Source organism: Dermacentor silvarum, chromosome 1 (assembly GCF_013339745.2).
Source record: "Dermacentor silvarum isolate Dsil-2018 chromosome 1, BIME_Dsil_1.4, whole genome shotgun sequence".
NCBI lineage: Eukaryota > Metazoa > Arthropoda > Arachnida > Ixodida > Ixodidae > Dermacentor > Dermacentor silvarum.
Window position 1 is genome coordinate 158,368,155 of NC_051154.1, and position 20,325 is coordinate 158,388,479.

The window sequence follows — 20,325 nt, forward strand, 5'->3', positions numbered from 1 at the left end:
GTGAACTGTTTCTTGAGCTTTTGGGAAGAAGAAATGGAATCTCGTACAGTAAAAGCTCATTAATATGTACCTGTTTAATAAGTAATTCCGGTTTAAATATAGTCTCAATGAATCCCCTGCCCTGTCGCCATTGAACCTAATGTATTGGCTGACCGTTTAAGCTGTAGTTGCTCAACGCATGCCAGACAGTTAGTGTGTAGTATTTGCTTAATTTTTCAGCGCGTACAAGCATGGAATCGGCGAAATGTCGTGCATGCAGACCATAGATAGGCAAATTTTGCCGCACGGACCTTTCTCAAGCTGCAGTCGCCACCTATAGTCACGTTAAAATATGGTAGCCATGTGTTTCCTGCTCCCATAGCTTCTAGTGCTTCCACGCCGTTGTCATAGATGACAACTTGGATGGTGTCCCTTCTTCCCTATCCGACGCAGCTAGTGCATTGACCGTCATGAGGGCATTCGCAGAGAAGTGGGGCCTGAGGGAGAAATTGACCTTGTTAAGTTTGAGAATGACGTCATCGCTGCAAGGCCGCTACGGTGGCAAGTGAAAATCAGATTTTTTGCTCGCATATTAAACTTGTCTGTGTGTGTTCGAGTGAGAATTGTAGGGGTATTCCCCAACCCGTAGCACGTGCAATCGCAGCTACGTAGGGTTCGGGTGAATAAGGCAACAAGCGAGTCAACTCAACAATGTTTATTGCTACGGGCAATAAAGTACACTTGCAGAGGAAAGTCCGCTCTGTATAATAAGTAATAAATAGGCTTGCCTCGTTGCGTGTAGAAGTTACGCAAGCGAGGTTACTCACGGGTTGCAGCGGGTATAGTATCCGTATGGGCAGGTCAGGTGTAGCGAGGTCAGAGAGCCCCAGGGGTCTCTCGGTCACGCTCTTTTATACCTTTGTACCTTTTCGCGAAGGGAATGTCCTCCTTGCCCTGTCGGATACCTTCCCTCTTCCTGCGCAGGTACGCGCGTCACGAGAGGCGAGCGAGAACCGGGAGAGGGCAAAGTGCCTCTCTCTCGTGTCCGCCCGGCTCCCGCTGCGCGCGCTACGTGCGCATGTGACGACGAGCGTACGCGGGAGAAGGTGTCCGCCCGGCTCCCACCACGTGCGCTATGTGCGCATGCGACGACAAGCGTACGCGGGAGAAGATGGCGGCGTGTGCTCCCCACAGAATGAACACGCTCATCTGCCATTGTCGGTTAATTAGTACATCGCTCAGTGTGTACCTGATACACGTTTCTTGCCAACTACGTATTAACAAGGTTTTACTGTATTTGTTTCTTAACCCATTAGGGACCAGCGTACTTTTTGAAGTACAGTACCATTTTCATTCGTTAATAATTAAAGAATAAATATACTGTGTTCCTTAGTACGCCATTTGCTAAAAAGAGTCCTGCCAACACGACCGCATTGTTGTCTTTTTGTCAGCTCCCTGCTGTACTTGATTTATTCATCGACAAACTTGGAGAAGTGCTGAACATAGCAGGTGCTGCTGTACATGCACCTTCTTTATTTTTTATCAAGCACATCATATGCTTCACAAAGCTGAGGTTTGTGTGCAAGTTTTAGAAAAGAATGGCGTAAACGATGCATGCATGACGTTTCATATACAATACATATATATAGCGTCGCGAGAAAATGAATGTATGGCGTACTTTGTGAAGTACACTGGGTCTATGTGTATGTTAGAGCGGTGTGCTTGTTCTCGAAGCACACATGGTGGCTTTTCTACCATTATTTTTTGCTCACTATTTTGTGAATATTTTTTTGCTGACTACAAACACTTCAGAGGCCATTGCAGGTAACAATGTATTAAGTATTACATCAAGATTGCTATTATTCCTTCTGGTTCCTTTCTTGCTGCCGAGAAACATGATGCTCTTATCCTAAATGTCAATAAAATAGCGAGCAGTGCTGCATTAAATTTAAATAAATAAAAATGCATTTAGATATCATATGAAGACTATTTAAAACGACAAATTATTTATGCAGGATTTTATTACAAATCGGAAAATAGGTGGGAGGAAATATAAACCAACAAAGACGATTTATATTCATCTGGCAATTGAGTTGAGTTATGCAATAAAAGTAGAGCAACCCACATAAAGGAACCAGACGTAGATCCCATCTGTTGAAAGGTCAGTAAATTCTAACGAAAATGGTGCCGACCAGATCATACAACAGGACTGACATACAAGGGCAGACTGTTATTGAAGGAGATGCCACCAGTCTGTTGAATGTTTCCACTAGCACTGAACCAAATGCTGAATGCTTTAGTTTTGAAAATCTGCATCAATAATATAGTTTCATCGCGCGCACCTCTGAAAGCAACACCAAAGTCCTTCCCCGTGAAATCATGCTGCACATTTGAATAGTATAAACACCTCCCAGCAAAAAATATTTTCCACTAATGTGCTCATTTTGCTGCCAGAAGGTTATGAGGGCTTACGCAAAGTTTGTTTCACTCTTTGCTGCAAGCCTTTTTGTTTTTTGAAGCTCCAAAAGATAGCATGTACATATGGTGACCTACATCAGGTTTTGCTGCCACAAAGGCCCAGCGTACTTTATAAAGTACACTATCGTAGCGTTTCGAAGAATAAAGCGGTGCTCATGAAACTTTCACAATGTACTTACAGTGTGAAAATATAATCTCACACAAAAAATCTGCAAAATGTAATGGGTAGATTTTTCTTGGTACTTAATGGGTTAACTGAGGAGAGCCTGTTGCTAGTGGCAGCTTGAAATGCTGGTGGCTCTCTGCAGGCTTGTGACAACAAGTTCTGGCAGGACCTCCGTGGGACCATCAGCTGGAGGTGAGGCGACCACACTGACACTTCGACTTGGCACGCGCCAGGGAGTCCAGTCACGGCTCATGCGTGTTGAAACCCACCGAGACCTGGCAGTGTGGGCACGCCACCTGGTGCATGGTGCCCATCTAGCTGTGGCTGCCGCCAAGGAAGTGCGCTTTGGTGAGTAGCTGCTGCTTGTATGACAGCAGCACACTTGATACAGCTTTATCATGTAGCTGCAAATGCTTTTCGCGGATAATTGGAGCAGGCACAGAAGCGCCTTGTTTTTGGGAGAAGTGAGAAGGAGACTAGAAGCTAGGTGTTCTATGCACGTTTAATAATCTTGGTCCTGTGATCCTGTTCTCTCTACTCCCTTAGTACAGGTGCCACTCATTACTGCTAAGCAGTACATTTAAAAAAGAATGTATGACTAGTGTAGACCTGCTTTTTTTAAAGCAAAGCTTTATTTGCCTCTTCCTTCGACTTTTCCCCTACTGCTGCTGCTGCTGTTGCTGTCAGGCACGCTGCGTCGAGAGGCGGTTCCGAGCGCAAGTATACTTGGCAGGAGCGCGGCAGAGAGGAAAGGTGACGCAAAAAACTCATTTGAGCCCTTCCATCACGTCGCCACAATGCCCTCTCTACTGCTGTAATTATCCGTGACCCACCACAAAAGCATTGCAGAAGCTGCCGAGCTTATCTTTGTACTGACATGCAACAGTCCAGAGGGGAGGTAGATAGAATGGTAGAGATGAAGTAGGGAGGGGAGGCGGAGAATGGTAAGAACCGACGCAGTCACAAAACAAGTGAATAACAGCCTTGCCACTCTTTGTTCGCAGCTCACCTACATGGGGGGAGGGCGGGAGAGGGAAAGAGCAGCTTAAGAAGGCAAGGAAATGCTACTACCAGACACGGTAGCAGTTGCAGACAAACTGTATAAATTTAACTTCAAGTTACAGTTCGTTATGTTTCTGTTATTGCTGAAAGATAAACACCGTGCAAAAATGTCAGTGGCCCCACAAGGGCGCCTGCTGACGCAGGCATTTGGTGTTTTGCGACACCATGGACCCGAGCACTTGGGAGTCGGACCCTCCCGCGTGTAGCCGTGCGTGGCTGTGCCGTGTCTGGGGGAAAGGGGATCCTGGCGGTCTAGCCAAAGCCGGGTGTTTGGACCTTTTATGGCCCCTCAGCGGAGGTAACACGCCTCTTTGGCCTCCGCTGGGACTGACCCACTTGGGGGAAATCGGAAGTCGCCTTTTCCTATGCCCTTCTTCTATATTTTCCCTTTCTCTCCCGATTTTCCACCTTTCCTGTTTCGATTAACTTCTTCTAACTTCCAATTTTTCAGGCGGCAAGGGTTAACCTTGTGTAATATGTACAGTCTTGGGTATATACATATTAGGTTACAGTGGCAATGCATGGCTGGTGTCTGCAGGTATTCTTGCAACCTTGTAGCGTCCCCTTGTTAGGCTCGTTGCTGGGTGGCTATGGTGTGCAGGTTATTGTTTCAAAGCAGGTGTCTGAGGCAGGGCCTCAGAGGACCAAATCAAAGGACAAAGCCGTTGGTTTCAAAAAGCAGAACGAGACATTTAATATACACGTTATGAAGGTAAGTAGGAGAAATGAGGTGAAGAGCAGAAGAAATTAATAAAAAGGAAGGCACAAGAAAAATCCAAGTTAGACACCACACAGAGCTAGGGCTTGGCGTAGATGATAGCGTGCGTAACAGTTCGATGTGGAAGGGTGGTGGTAAGGCGGCGAAAGAAGGGCGTTCGTCTCACCAACTAGATGATGGGCTGGTCGACGACTGGGTAGAGCGGCCGATCACATCGGCTCCGGCTCGCGTAGGGGACACGGGCAGCTGGCGGCATGTGAAGAGTGAGGCCGCGTTCTTGCCAGGCAGCTGGGCACAAACTCGGGCCCGTAGCCCGACAGCTCGACCGCTGCTTACAGACGCTGGAGCATGCCAGTCTCAAGTAGCAGTCTGCGACCGAGTGGAGTGGCGATGCCCAGGAAGGCAGGCGGCTTGGCAGCAGGGGTTGGCGGCGGCGGCGTTCTGGCCGGGCAGCTGGTTGTGGAGCTCGGGCCCGTAGCCCGACAGCTCTCGTTCTGCCCACGGGCGCAGACGCTCGCCGGCCTCGGGCAGCAGTTCCTGAACGGATGGAGTAGCGACGCCCAGGAATGGGTTGGCAGGAAGCCCCGGCCGGGTGAAGTCCTGGTGGCTCGGGTCCGGAACCCGACGGCCGTCTTCAACCCCCGATCCGGTGGCCGACCTTCTCCTGGTGCCGCTTCTGGAACTCCTCCTCCTGCCAGCGCGGCTCACTTTTGTGCCGCTCTGGCCAATTCGTCGATTTCTCATTGGGTGCTCGAGGCTCCGTGTTCTTTTGTGATTGGATTGGCTTTTTCTTTTGATTTCTTTTCTTGTGCCGCATGTCCACATGCACTTCGACGTTGTCGTCTTTCATCAGCATGGAATTCGTCTCGGCGCGCACTCTCCTTGTCGTCTGCTTCTTGTTTCCAACCACCGCACTACGTCACGCACCACACATATCACCGTCTTAATCCGCCGCACTGTGTCGCGCACTTCACACACCACAGTGGCTACCATTGCCGCTGAATTTTCCAAGGTTTATACGGCGAACGCTTTTTCCACCCTTCAAGATCGCCCCCTGAAAAGGCGGCACATATCAAAGCAACTTTTCAGTTCTTTTTGAAACAAAATGAAGACACCTTCCCAAAGTACCATGTTCTTAACAGCGAAGGCAACACAACCGTACGAAAACTGTCACCTTTTGTAGTAACTAAATACCTAGCAAACACGATTGCACCTGGCTACAAAGCCTCAAAGGTGGCAAGTGGAGACCTCCTCCTTGAACTGACAGAGAAAGAACAACACAGGCAGCAGAGTAATATCAGAAGATTTCTTGAGCCTAAGTGACGAAGAGCTCCTTGAAGGATTCCAAAAGCAAAACATAATTAAGGTACAAAGACTAACACTCCGGCAAAATGACGAACAGATCCCCACGAAACACATGATACACACATTTGGTACCAGTGCTGTGCCCAGTTCACTTCACGCAGGATATGTGAAAATCAACGTCAGACCCTACATACCGAGCCTGATACGGTGCTTCAAGTGCAAGAGCTTCAAGCACACATCACAATCATGTAGAGGCAAAGAAACATGCGCGAAGTGTAGTGCCAACGACTATCCTTATGACAACTGCAATGCTCCTGCACAATGTGTCAGCTGCAAAGGAGACCATCCAGCTTACTCACGGAGCTGCCTTTGCTGGAAAAGAGAAAAAGAAATCATTGCAATCACTGTAACGGAAAAAATATCATTCTATGAAGTGAGGAAAAGGCTAGGGCACTTACCTCAAGTAAGCTATGCTAGTGCGGCGCGGCAGGGGATAGTGCCACACCGGTTTTAGGGGTCTACAGAGTCCACGCACGCATGGTAGTCCTGTAGAAACTCCATCCGCCCCATTGCCACCAAGCAATGCTAGTCCATCATCATTGCAGATGGGCCTGCAGAGCTCCATGGCCTGAGACATGCATCTCAGTGCCTGGCTCTCGATCATCCAGCACCTCGGAGAAGGCGATGGAGGTCGTTGTCAACTGCACCGAAAAAGGGACCGGTAACCTAAATGGTTACCGTCCTTGTATACATATATATTTTTCTATCCTTAGCACGTGCTCTTGAACAAAGACAAAACTTTTTTCCTCAATATGGCTGCACAAAAAATTCAGTGGAATGCCAAGGACCTATTCCACAATTTAAATAAAGTTAAACATCTACTAAAGGAACATCAGCCACGACTGTTCTGTGTTCAAGAAACACATTTAAAGTCAACACAGAAGAAGTCTTTAAGGCAATAGATAGTTTTTCATAAAGATTGAAATAATGGTAATTCTTCTTCAGGCAGTGTGGCAATTATAGCCTAAAAGTCAGTTGCATGCCAGCATGCCATCATGTGTTGCTCCAGCATTCATTCGAGGCAGTGGCTGTTTGGGCTGTATTGTTCATTCAACTTGCAACTATTTGCTCCATATGTATATATCGCCTAATGAACGGTTTTACACACCAGAGTTTGAAAAGATGATTGACCAGCTTCCTGAACCCTGTATAATAATCTGAGATTTTAATGCTCACAGCACATTCTGGGGTGACTCAGGATGTGATGCGAAAGGTCGGGCAATAAAAAAGTTCTTGTGTCATCTGGAGCCCGTCTGTTTAACAAGGCAGAGCCTACTTTTTACAGTGCCACAAACATGTATTCATGTATAGATTTAGCCATGGGCTCAGTATCACTTCTGCCATACCTAGAATGGAGAGTTAGTACTAATCCGTATGCAAGCGATCATTTCCCAAAGCTTTTCGAAACAACAAAATAGCATGATGGACCTGCTTACCCCAAAAAATGGAGGCTTCATAGTGCAAACTGGTCGAAATTTAAAAAGCTATGTACACTGCGCCTGGAAGATGTGGACCACCTAGGTGTAGAGGAAATGACCAGCTATATCACTGAGCACATTCTCAGCTCTGCTCAAAACTGCATACCTGAGTACTGCGCAAATAAAGTTAATCCAAAACCTTGGTGGAACAAAGACTGTGAACTTGGAAAGAAACGTCAGAATAAAGCATGGAGCATTTTCTCTGACCACCCAACAACAGAAAATGTAATAAATTTTAAACGGTGCAAAGCAAATGGCCAACATATCCACCGAATATCCAAAAGAGAAAGCTGGACACGTTATGTATCCTCAATAAACTCGTACACGGATGTGAGTAAAGTATATAATAGGGTACGTAAACTAAAAGGAGAATGCCCAAATTCTTTGCCTCTTGTCACTGGCTCTGGTGATACAATAGAAGATCAAGCGAACACTCTTGGCGAGCACTTCGAGCATGTATCAAGTCTAGAAAATCACTATGAAAAGTTTCTACACCATAAAATAATACCTAAAAATATACCTCTGCGTCCAAACAAGTCTTCATCAGAGGGATACAACCACTCATCAGCATTCCATGAACTCAGGCTTGTCCAAGGCTCTTGTGGCAGCTCAGCTCCAGGTTCTGACTCAGTAAAATATGAAATAAATAAGAATCTGCCTGATGAGACCCTAAACTGCCTCTTTGGCCTTTACAATAAGATTTTTACCACTGACCATATACCTGCAGCTTGGAAGGAGGAAATACCGTAAAATTTCGAGCAAGCGCCCCCACCCGTGCAAGAGCCCCCCCTAACTTCACTGCTAATTTCAAATTCCCGCGCCATTCTGGGAAAGCGCCCCCCCTCCTCCCCCCCTCCCGCTCCGCACCAACACTGGCCTGCCACATCCAGTCCACGAAAATAATGGCAAATTCGACAAATTGCACCGGTACGCATCGGGGTGCCCCGATGAGCCATTTCATCAAATCATGGTCGCACCTGGGCGCCCCAGTGGGCACACGTGTGCATCGGGGCGAACTGCGGCTGGCGGTCTGTAGTTCACGGACCGCCGGCCGACGGCAAGATCTGCCTCTCACATGGCACAGAGGAGTTCCCTGCGGCACAGCGATGTGACCACTCGGCAACAGAGGAGTGGTCGCAGCTACGCTATGGCGTCGCCAGCAGCTTCACCACTGCTAATCACTCTCCAACGATATCGTCGCTAGGCCTTTTCCACTTCATTTCGAGTCTGTAGCAGACGGCGCTTCAGAACGAGCCGACAACGCTCCCAAGCAGCAATGTTTTGTTACCGTCGTTGCCGCTTTACCCTCTCCTCTCAATAATTTCACACGATGAATAAAACATATTTGCTGCACCACCAGCCGCGATGCGAGCATGGCCGAGCCGCGGTTCGCTGTCTGCCGTTGGTAGCCATGCACTGCAGCTGAGCTTGACTTGTATCGAAACTCTCATTAGTGCTAAACGTTTCACCATGAACATGGTTTTTAATAAAGTGAACATTGCACGTCACTTTGCTCTAGCGGACATCATTTTGCCTGGAATAGAAGCTGCATAACTAATGTTCGTGTCGCCGGTCGCGTCGGTGCAGCGTTGATGCGCTCTTTCTGTAGTTCTTTCAGTGGTTTTGAGAGTGATAAACACCACTAACAAATCTCTGGCATAATAAAGTTCATGTTCAATAAAATTTAAATGCCATTCCCACTGCGCTTTTTTTTTTTTTTTTTTGGTGGGAAAATTTTGTCGTTGCCATCTTGAATTTTGGTGCCGTTTGGGGATAGCGCCCCCCCTAACTTTGCCGGTAATTTCGACTTGCTTGAGGGGGTACGCTTGCTCGGAATTTTACGGTAGTCCTACCAATACTCAAGCACGGCGAAGACCCTTCCTTATTTAACAATTACTGACCTATTGCACTTACTAGCTGTTTACAAAAGGTCCTTAAAAAAATGATTAATCGTTGCCTTATCTACTTTTTGGAGTATAACAGTATATTGGACCCATGCCACTTTGGCTTCGGAAGAGCGAGGTCTACAACCGATAATCTTGTCCTTCTCGAGTCATATAGTATACGTGATGCATTCATACACAGCCAATACTGTCTATCTGTATTCTTTGATCTTGAGAAGGCATATGATACTGCCTGGCGATACGGTATTTTGCAAGACCTGTCGTCGTATGGAATTTGTGGTAATATGCTGAACATTTTGCGAAATAATCTATCTGAAAGGAAGTTCGCGTAAGAATTGGCAGTGTGTTATTGTGCACTATTGTTCAAGAAAACGGTGTACCACAAGGGGGATTGCTAAGCTGCGCCCTTTTCAAAATTAATCGTAATCCCACCTTTGGTATCTTATTCTGTCTATGTGAACGACATTCAACAACTGGTCATTTTGCCAGATGGGCGGAGGCGTAAATGTGAGCAGCCTGCAGGGCACATCCACCTGGTGCCGTAAAGCTCAGCCAGACAAACACAGAGCTAATATAGCAGAAACCACACCATGAAGTAACCATAAAGTAACACCTCAAGGCGAAATACGCATGTAACTCGCACTAATTAATCAGTATTTTGGGCAATCTCCACCAAGTCTGAATAATATGTCGGCTACTCTTATATCGCCTTACATTAGTGTGCATATTTAAGTTCTTTTTCTCGGGTACCCAGACTGCCCCCTCACCTTATAATCATGCCTGCCCTATAATCGAATAAATACAGTATTTGTAATTCCTTAAAATCAACTGCAGCATGAGCACAGCTGGCCAACACACCATGTCACCAACACCGTGCAGTGCAGCAAAAGCTTTGCGCCAGCCAATCAGGAACATGACTACTGTCCACTGCTAATTCCCTTGTGTGCAACACTGCCTCATAGGACGGATCACAGAAGCATTAATGCCACAAGAGTAGCATTCCTTCCTCCAATTCACCACCCAGCAGGATCTTGTTCCTGATTTACTTACACAACACAAAAGTTTTGTAGCACTGCGCAGAGCTTGCGAGATGGAGTGCAGGTGCCTAGTTAACTTCTAAGCGCAAAATTGAAAGACGCCAGTCACAAAGCAGAATGAATAAAACTGACATCACAGTATCTGTCACATTTTAACTCCACATCACTGCAACTGAGTTTTTTTTTATTGCAACTATATAAAACATGGTGCCCTATCATCTTCTATTGTTTATGAAACGTTTCTTCTTACTGGCAAAGCTGATGTAAAAATAAATATTACACCCAAGGAAAACATGAGTTCCCATGTAGCTCGTTGTATACCCTTCAGCTTCATCATGCAATCTAGCCACTTGCCCAGAAATGCAATTCGAACTGACGAGACTTTTGCTTTTGGCTAAAGTAGTTGTATGCCTTGCCTGATATTGCAATTGAACCACATTGGTCATCCCTTTCTAGTTGCTCATCCACGTATCTATACAGCATTTTCAGCATCATCTTTTTTTACAGAGCAGTCACTGACTGGATTAACCTTTCCGAACACATTGCTTCTATCAGCTGCTGTAGGCTGGGTTCAGTTACGAACGTCGGTGCATGTCCGCCGACCCCTGCACCGCCGTTCTTAACTGAACACAGCCTACAGCAGATGATAGAAGCAATGTGTTCGGAAAGGCGTTTAAAAGTCCGACCTCACTAAAGTAATGCAAGTTAAACATTAATTTAACTGAACATTAATTTTTTTTTCACCGTTGTTTTGACCTTCACAAAAAGAGCAGCGCCAGTAATTGCGACATATTCCTTGAATGGATCATCTTTAACCAGAGTGCGACAATATAAATACCTTGGCATAACGTTTACTCACAATCTCTCATGGTCTGCACACATTGATCAAACATGTTCTAAGGCATTAAAAAAACTTGGATATTTATGTCGTACTATGCAGAAGGCTCCAAAGGATACTAAACTCTTAATGTATAAAACGTTTGTCCGCCCCATTATCGATTATGGTGCCACAGTGTGGTCACCCCATAACCAAAACAACATAATCAAACTATAAGCAGTTCAAAAGAAAGCCGTCCGCTTCATTTTTCGCCGGTATGACCGCTATTTTTCACCATCATCTGCCCTCCCTTCTCTGAACCTAACATTACTTTCTGTGCGTCGTGACGTGGAATCTTTAAAATTTTTGCACAACATAATTAACACGTTCTGTCGTACTTCGTACACAGTTTGCTTATCTTTCGCCAAACCTTCTTCTACACGTAACTTCCAGGAGCTGAATCTTTTCCCTTTCTATGCACGTACAAATACTTTCAAGTACAGCTTCTTTCCCCGCACTATAGAAGTATGGAATTCCTTACCTGGCTTCTTCGTTCACTCCCGATAAGCGAATTCGAAAGTGCTCTTTATGAAAAGCAGCGTGTGTAACTGCTTGAGTTACTGTTGATTTATGCTTTGTGTATGCATTTCAGTGTTTCACTGCTTTCTGTATTGAAGAAAATAATTTTCCAGTGCTTTACGTGTTCTACTAATATTTGAATTTGCTAATGTAAGATTCTTTGTTCAGTTTCACTTATTTTTTGTTCACCCCTGTATTAACCCACTCCTGCAATAGCCCTGTTATAGGGCTGCAGTATGTACAAACAAACAAACAAACAAACAAACAAACAAACAAACAAACAAACAAACAAACATGTTTTTACAGATTGAGTTAGGACACATGCTTTGCTTAGCTTTAATTCTGGAGAGGTTAAATAAAATCAAAGATGGCCTTTTTTTTATTTGATTTTCAAATTAATGCATTTTTAGAGACATGCCCACATTTAGGCATTTTTGGTTGCACTTTGACGTCACTCTCGGCAATTGTATTTAACACACTTGTTAGCCTAATAGTATGTGGCAACGCTCTGGGAAAATGAGAAAATTCTGACTTCTATACACACGAAGCAAAAGAAGTAATTGGCCGTATTTAAGATTTTGACAGCACCAACACTAAGCTAACAACATTTTGTGAATGCACACTGTTCCTATTATGCCAGGAAAATTTTTCGGATCCACAGCTACAACAGTTTTTTTCTGGGATCACATCGAAATTCCATCTTCACGTAATTCACAAAAAGCGGTTCCAGCTCAGTGGAATCTTCTGATATTTTTTTGGCGAATCCAATTTTTTTTTTTTCCTGGATTAACAATGGTTCTGTGGTCCTGGGGACTCGGCCAGCAAAATATTAATTTTTTCGGCAAAATTAAAAAGGGTCAGCAGACATGCACCAATGTTCTTAACTGAACACAACCTGTAGATGATTTCCTGATGCTTTAAATAATCACATGCATTTTTTAACTTTTGTTTTATTGTTGCATATAGTTCATGTATGGCCTGTTTGCATCTCACAGTATTTATGTTCATAATTCAGTATGATGATACCTGTATCGCTTGTGTATATTTTACTAATATATCTGTATAACTTATGTACTGACCCCTTATGTACTATCGCCAAAAATGTTTACGGACTGAGGGATCTGACAAAAAGCTGAATATCTCCATAGCCTCAAAATGCAGCCTGGTATTCCCATTTCCAGCTTCTACTGGTATATGCAAACAACATTTTGATGTACGGTTTTACTGGCTACTTTAAAGGCTGCTTGGATATTTAGCGTTTTCTGAGATCCCGTGGTCCGTAAACTTTTTTGGCTCGATAGTACGAATACCCCTTTTATTAGGTGTCCTTAAGGTAATAAAATGAAAGTAAATTAATGAAATGAGGCTAATAGTTCTGTCATGCACATAAATTGATGACTCCAAAACAGCATGTAACTAAGATATTGTACCTTTCATCATTTGGAAATCACAAAAACTTCGCTGACGTTTTGCACAACTGGGTGCAGTAGACAAAATGGCTTGTATGTTCACTCATACTTGAATTCGTTCGAGATACACTGTAGGGCATGAAAATTCCGATAGTCGTGCTTTCTAACACTGTTGCTGCTGCAAAACTATCTTGTGTACAGCATAGACACTTGTCACCGCCGCTGTTTGCTGCTGACAATCTCGTTCTTCAAGCAGGCACTACGACGTTATGCCAACAGCAAATATCTCAGCAACGGCCGCTGCTCGCATGAGCAGACGCTGCATCATTGCAAAGCCGGCAGCAGTAACCATGGTAATACTGTAGAAAGAAAATTGACAGGGGTCATTTCAAGCATTTCTTGTTGCCTTCATTCCCCCAAAATTTTATCAAGCTTGGAGCTGTCAGTGTGCACAAGTATATTTTTTATCCTCCCCCCCCCCCCAAAAAAAAAGTACCCCTACAAATTTTGGGATCATATAGCAATCGTCATCAAGCGTGTTGGAAGGACATGAAAATTCAAAGCTTCATCAGCCTATTGAAACCATGTAGCATGTAATCAGGTGAGGTGCGACACGATGCATAACCCACATGAAGCTATAGATTGTACCAGGTGGCAGCATTATATGCGCTGCTGTGAGTCAGGTTGCCATGGGGTGTTGAAGCACTATTGTATGCAGGTTTGTTCTTACGTGTAAATGAATTCATCATAAAAGTTCATAAAAGTTTGTATACCCAGGTTCAGATCTGTCGTATTACTTGATACATTGAACTATATTTAGTGCTCGAACCAGTTTATTATAACTGGGTTAAACTGTAGTCTGGCTGAAATGGCAGCATAGTGCTATTTGCCACAAGCAGCACTTTTTTAAAATCTGTACAATTTAAAAACACAGCTGGCGTGTGCAATGACATTTTGAAAAATGAATTCCTTCTTATGCCATCATTTGACATTAATGATATAAAAGTTGTTTTAAATGATAAATTCATATAATGTGAAATTTCTTTTTATATTTCAGCCTGTCTTTTCCAAGGCCAGGAATGCACTCTTACGTTACACTATGAAGATGGCTTTCTTCTGCAAGAAAACCGCAGGCAACTGACCCTCTGGCAGTTTCCTTTCGAAAGACTACGAAATTCTGGTGATGATGGCATGCGTCTCGCTTGGCTTGACTTTGGTGGAGAAGATGGAGAGAAGGTACATCATTGTTACTTGTCTCTGCAGCAACATTTTAAAGACAGGAAAGTGCATTTCAACAGAGATGTCATATTTGTCCATCTATCGCCTTAGCTAGTGTGAAATTCATTATTTCTTTTGCTTTAGAAAAGGGAGTCATTGCAGGATCTGGAGCATTTGGTTTGAAAGTTGCACAATGGTCAAATGTCCCATTGCAGGGGATGCTACTGCAGTGTGTCCCGGGGAATGTTCCTGGATCCAGCTTTCGTTGAGGCTCTGTAATTTTCTTTTGCAGGAGCTGGACTTGATGCAGTGCCCTAAACCATTTGTGTTCACACTGCACACATTCCTGTCTGCCAAAGTAACCCGGATGGGCCTTGTGGCATGACAACTACAGGACCACCACGTCGCAGCAGCTGCTTCACTGGTGCAGCAGCAATGGCCCATCCTGGGATGCTGAGCCACACCTAGGAAGACAGCAGCTGTGCGCCTGTTGCCAGGACTGTGTAAAGAGACAAGCCAGAGCAGTGAGTGGGTTTAAAATGGGGCCAGAACATTACTCCTGCTCGTGAATGCATGGAGTGTAACGACTATGGCTTCATGCAGGTGAGGCAGGCTATGTAGCCCAACCACTGCTCTAGCTGCCATTCGTGTCGATGCAACCTTTCACGGCCGGCAGATGCCCTGGCAGCAGATGTGCCTGCACTAACAGCCGCAGGTGAATTTTGTCACTGCATCGTGGTGGTCTCACAGGCTTGTTGCCTGGGAACACACTGAAAAAATACAACTGGAGCCTCAGGGGGCCAGCATTTACACAGCATCTAAAGTTTCTACCAAGCTGCCCTTAAGGGACACTGAAGAAAGGAGCTGCTGCCCGTTTAACATGCACTCCATCAGTTGTGACCCGGTGATCGACGGGGTGCAACTTTTCATCAGCAGCATTCCTTCAAGGGACAAGAAAGGACATCTGTCATATTGTAATGCCTTGCATCAGCGTGTAGGAAATTAATGCTATGAAAAATGTCTATGTACCTAAGTTGCAAGCTTTTTGTTAGATTCTCTGTGCTTATTGGCATGCAGCTGCAAAAAAAGAAAAAGCAAAAAACCTTGTCTTGTTGAAAGCGAGCCAAACATTTATGCTGCGTCACCTGATATGTCTCAACAGGTGGACTTGCACCATACTGTTGCTGCATTCCAAGTGCAGGTCTTCCAGTTGATGCATTTGTGGCATGAGTGGCAATGCCTTACCTTTAGTTCTTTAGCTGTATCATTGCAAGTCTTATTCTGCACATGGTTGTTACGTTTTGTTGATTTATATATTCATGTCTTGCATTTCTGTTGCTAGTTTAAATGCAACACTGTTTCATAAGTGCTTTGGAAATGGCCTTGTTTCCTTTGTTACTTTTTAGGCACCTACAGCTGCATTTGTTGATGATTTCTTTCTTAAGAGTATGGAAACAAAATTTGAACAGCTGAAGATGGTATTATCATGAACTTTTCACATGAAGCAATTTTACAATCTGTTCTTACCTTATTCTAGGACAAAAAACAATGTGTGCTCTGTCACTTTAAGTTTGCTGGCATCACATGAATTATATTGGGTAGTGAGGGAGGATGAGGGGGAGTCTGCTTAGTAGCAAAGGCTCTGAAGTACAAGCTATATACGCTGCTAGTGAGAAGGTGTAACTTCTATGCCCGACTATTTAAAGCTACTTCAGGCCAGAGTGGTTAAGGAACAGGTAGGTGTAATTTAACTTTTTTTTGCTGTGTGCAAGTGTAGAAGATTATTACATTGTAGTCCCACAGCACGTTTATACTTCTGTCGCATGTTTTCTTTGTTTTGTGCAGTTACAGGTACAATAATGATGCACTAGGCCAGAAAACATTCAAAATGTTTTTGTTGGTTTCATATACTTTATTGGGATTGAATTATAACCATTGTTCTCAGTGCAAAGCATGGCCCTTCAGTTCTGAGTTGCAAACTTTTATGGACTTGATACTTTTTAATTAGCTTCCTTTCACTTTATTTTGTTGTTAACTTTTCATGTTTAGTTGCTATTGCTTTACCTTAAGCTTTTTATGATTCATGTGCTGTTGTGATAGGCATGAATTGCAACATTGAAGCAGTGGCCAGAGAGTACTCCACGGAACATCGGTGGTGCCAGAAAACAGTGTAGCTGAGCGAAATGTGGAGGTGTTACCATTTCAAAGGTGTGCATACCCCCTTGAGTGCCTTTATTCTGTCTTCTTTCTTCAGAGGCACTGCAGCCAACAATTTACAGGCTTGTCAAGATACTGAAATGTTAAATGAGAGTGGTGGCTTGCTGTGACAAAGAAGCCACTTTGCTCATGTGAAGTTGTACTCTGCAAAGAAGGGGCATCTTAGTTTTTCTATGAAGTAAGAAGCAGCAGAAAACATTTATAATGTAAGGGCCATCCAAACTTTGTTTTCAATTTGCATCTTGGCATCAGCTTACCCCAGAGCTTGTTTCGGCTATGGCTCATGTGTTGCAACTTGTACTGATTGTGATGGCTCTTCTCTCTCTCTTTTTTCTGTTCTATTTTAATTTTTGTGCTCAAAGCATTTACAGCTTTCCACAGCTAACTTTTACATCACCTGATCAATACAGTCAAACCTCGATATAATAATATTAGCACAGATATGATTAATTGTCCGATATGACGAAGCAAATCTAAAGGTTGGTTGCTCACGCTCAGTGGGGTATTCTTCTGCTATAATGAAGCTAAAAATGTGGGATCCAACATGGTATCAGTCGTAGCGAAGGAAATTTTTATTTGCGAAAGGCTTGAAATGTGTATTCTGGTAGCCAAAATTTCAAATTCAGTCACCAACTCATTTTTCAGGCACCCAACTTTTCTGACCTGTGCATTTACATGAACAGTTCCCTGCGGCACCGCCACCTACCCCTAGGAACATTTTATAATGCAAACTGAAATTTTGGACGCCGTGGAGTGTGCTGCTCAATTTTCCAATCAGGGTCTTCACGCGTAATGCTGCAAGCGTGGTACCCATGAGCAAAGTTGCTGCCACATAGACTGAACTCCAAAGACCAAACCGTAACTGTAGTTGCCAACTCCCAATGAGGCGGTGGTAATTAGGCCTAGTGGCCTAGGCAGTATGGCTGTGACAAAATTTTATGGGTGGTTGGCGGAATGGCTGACAAGCCACCATCGGAAGTTCGCCGTCATCAAGCGTGAGATCACACGTAAAGGCTAATCTGCCAGCAGTGAAGCTAAGGCCTGTGTGCGGCCCTCTTTATGTCTGAAAAATTGGTTGGTCAATTACTCAGCAAGTGCAGCTTAAAATGGCACATTTGGGACATGCATGCATGTTTCGGCTAGCGACTTGGCTTGGTTGAACCACAACCAGCAAGCCAACAATATCATGTGATCACATACCGATTGCACGATTGTGTATTAGCAACCACGCAAAGTGCATTTATGTAATCTATTATTGTTTTCGTACCGCTAGCTACTGGTGCAGCATCAAAATCTGAAGGAGACTTTCTCTCGAGAGAGGTATCATGCTTGTTGGTCATATAAACCTGATTGTGATTCTTTCACCGATATCGGCACGTATGCTTATAACAAATATTCCATATAATGAAGGTAATTTCGTGTCAGATGCAACTTTATTAAAACTAGGTGCGACTGTATTCTCTTTCTGTTGTGTAGACAACTGAGCTCAGCTGTGCACCTTTAATTCAATTAGCTGCTTGTTTAGAACTTTAGGGCAGCTGTTATACATACTGTAGTTTTCTCTTTTTTTTTTCTTTTTTTTTTTCAGGACGTTTTGTCTAAGTTAATGTGAGGCCTTTGTCAAGGATACATTGCGCAGTGCTATAGGTTGCTTGTTTGATGACTACATGATTTCGACATGCCTGGTGAGGCAGGGAATCACATAAAAAAGTGCCACCAGGAACTGTGCATCAAAGTTTTGACTTATGCTATGAATGTTTATAAAAAAGGTTTCAAGCGTGTCATTTTAGTGCTGGCCCTTGCCGATTCCATCAGAAGAGCAGCCTTGCATTACCAAGTGGAAAAACTATTTTTCTGTTACTTTAACTCTGAGTCATTATAATCGCATGCTTTGACTCTTGTCTCTGTGCAACTGCTGTAACTTTTAGAAGGCACCAAATGTGTGGCAGTATACAGCTTTGTGAGCAGCTGAGCTTGAATGGTTGAATGTAATGGATTGCTTTTTCTTTCCTTTAAAGGGGCCCTGAACCACCCCTTGGGCTTGTTGAAAAAAGTTGTCGCAATTTCACCTGAAAGGCGAAGCATCAATTGCGATAACACATTTGTAGAGAGCTATACGGCGTAATGATAGTAGCTTTATCAGCTGTATAAACTTGGACATGCAGCAGCACCGGCAACATGCAGAACTGTTGTCGACGCCGTCGGCGTTTTGCCCAAAATGCGTGCGGCGTTGGTGACTGTTGCTGGAGCCTCTGATATAAATGGGCACTTGGTGCCGCAGCTAAACGTCGCCTCCCTTCCCTTCCCTCCCCCCCCCCCCCCCCCCCACGGCCTTTCGCGCGTCGGAAGAAGGCGCGTTTGCTCTACATATATGGTGATTGTAAAGGAGGAAAGAGACGCCTACTTCTGCAGCCCTTAAGGGAGCACGGTGCAGAACGCACGTTTATTCTCCGCCTTGGGTTCACTCCCCGTGAAAGCGCGCGTCCCTTGCGCCCTTTCACTCGCACATACAGCGTTCGGCGGCGCGCAGCGACGATTTCATCTCCATTGACGTCATACAGAACCTCACGGCGACGCCGACGCCGACTGCAGAAATCTGCTTTGGAGCGTCCATATAATTGCTATCACAATAAAAACACCGTCCGCGGATAGCATACGTTATTGTGAACATCTCGGCCAAATTTTGCAGTCGTGCGTAGCGCATGGAGCTCGCAAGCACAGTGGAAGTCGCCTTTCTCTCAAATGCTCTCTTTTCAACAGAAGTCTGCTCCTCACTTTTTCTGGATGCTTTACTTCGTAATATAGCAGATTCCGATATGGGGCTGCTATCGGCCAATAGCCGACATCAACCAGGAAGTGTGTTTAAATCAGTGCGCTTCTTCCTACTGTTACTGTGGATATTTATTGACACAGTTTAATAAACAAGCTGAAGTAAGCAAAAATCTGCTTTTGAATTTTGATAAAAATTACATACATCCGGAAGAAGGCGACTATCGTCTGCTCACGCTCGGCCGCGGCCACCCGTGTAGGAATTAAAATTTGGCCACCCTGCTTATCGGTGTCATAGCCATCGAGTCTCGCTAATTTTGACTAGTTTTGAACACTCAACTAGCCTCAAACCACGCAAAAATTATTTGGCATGAGAGGCTCACGTGGACCTCACATGCACCTGGCATGTTGACCCGCTGTGGTGGCTTAGTGGCTATGGCATTGCGCTTAGCAGCGCAATGCCATAGCCTCAGCTAGTGCGCTCAGCCGTAACGAGTACGCTGGCTGAGCGCTCTGCGGAGCGCTGAGTTCAACTGCGTTTGGCGCTCGTAGGCGCCGAAATCAGAGTTAGGAGCACCGAGGTGAAAATCCAAACCCAAATTTGAACTGTGCGCCACGGTGACATTTAGTTGGCGGAGCGTTGTGGGCATGCCCCGCTCCACTGTAGCCTTTACAGTGCAAGTCATTGAAGAAAGAGTGGAAGCACCGTGAAGGGGCTGTTGGATTGCCAATAACTCTGCTTCTGCTCAATGCATTGAAATACTTTTTGCGGTAAGGTATTTCAGAAATAGTCTAATTTAACTTCAAATAATTTAACTTCAAACTCGACTTCAATAAAAAGTGGTTCAGGGCCCCTTTAATATGCTTTGCTTTAAAAGGACACTAAAAGCAGACATTAAGTTAGGCAAGACTGGTAGATTACCTTTTTGGAACTCTATTAGCTCTTGTTCTCCGTAAATAAATCAAGTGGGAATCATTGAAATTGAAGATTAAGCTTCTCTTGCACGAGTTAACTTGCCTACAAAATGTGGTAATTCATGTGGTGCAACTGCTTTTGCTACGTTTATTCGAACAGAGGGTGTGACAGTTGGATAGGAGTAGACACACCTGGAAACAGAGTTAACGAAGT

At 44.4% G+C, this 20,325-nt stretch overlaps 1 protein-coding gene across 3 annotated transcripts in view; it reads left to right on the top strand.

Annotated features, from left to right (window-relative positions):
- LOC119436284 (beta-1-syntrophin) overlaps positions 1–18,111 on the top strand; it is a 139,019-nt gene extending 120,908 nt beyond the window's left edge. Inside the window, exons 4-7 of one of the 3 annotated variants that reach the window (XR_005189011.2) lie at positions 2,766–2,971; positions 14,050–14,228; positions 14,503–14,734; positions 14,814–18,111. Coding sequence is in view for 2 of the 3 variants with exons in the window: in XM_037703086.2 (XP_037559014.1) it covers positions 2,766–2,971; positions 14,050–14,228; positions 14,503–14,595 (478 nt within the window). In the remaining variant the exon portion in view is untranslated. Of the gene's footprint in view, positions 1–2,765; positions 2,972–14,049; positions 14,229–14,502 lie in introns of all 3 variants that reach the window. The other 2 variants (XM_049656705.1, XM_037703086.2) reach the window with 2 other exon arrangements.
- The last annotated feature ends 2,214 nt before the right edge of the window (positions 18,112–20,325 follow it).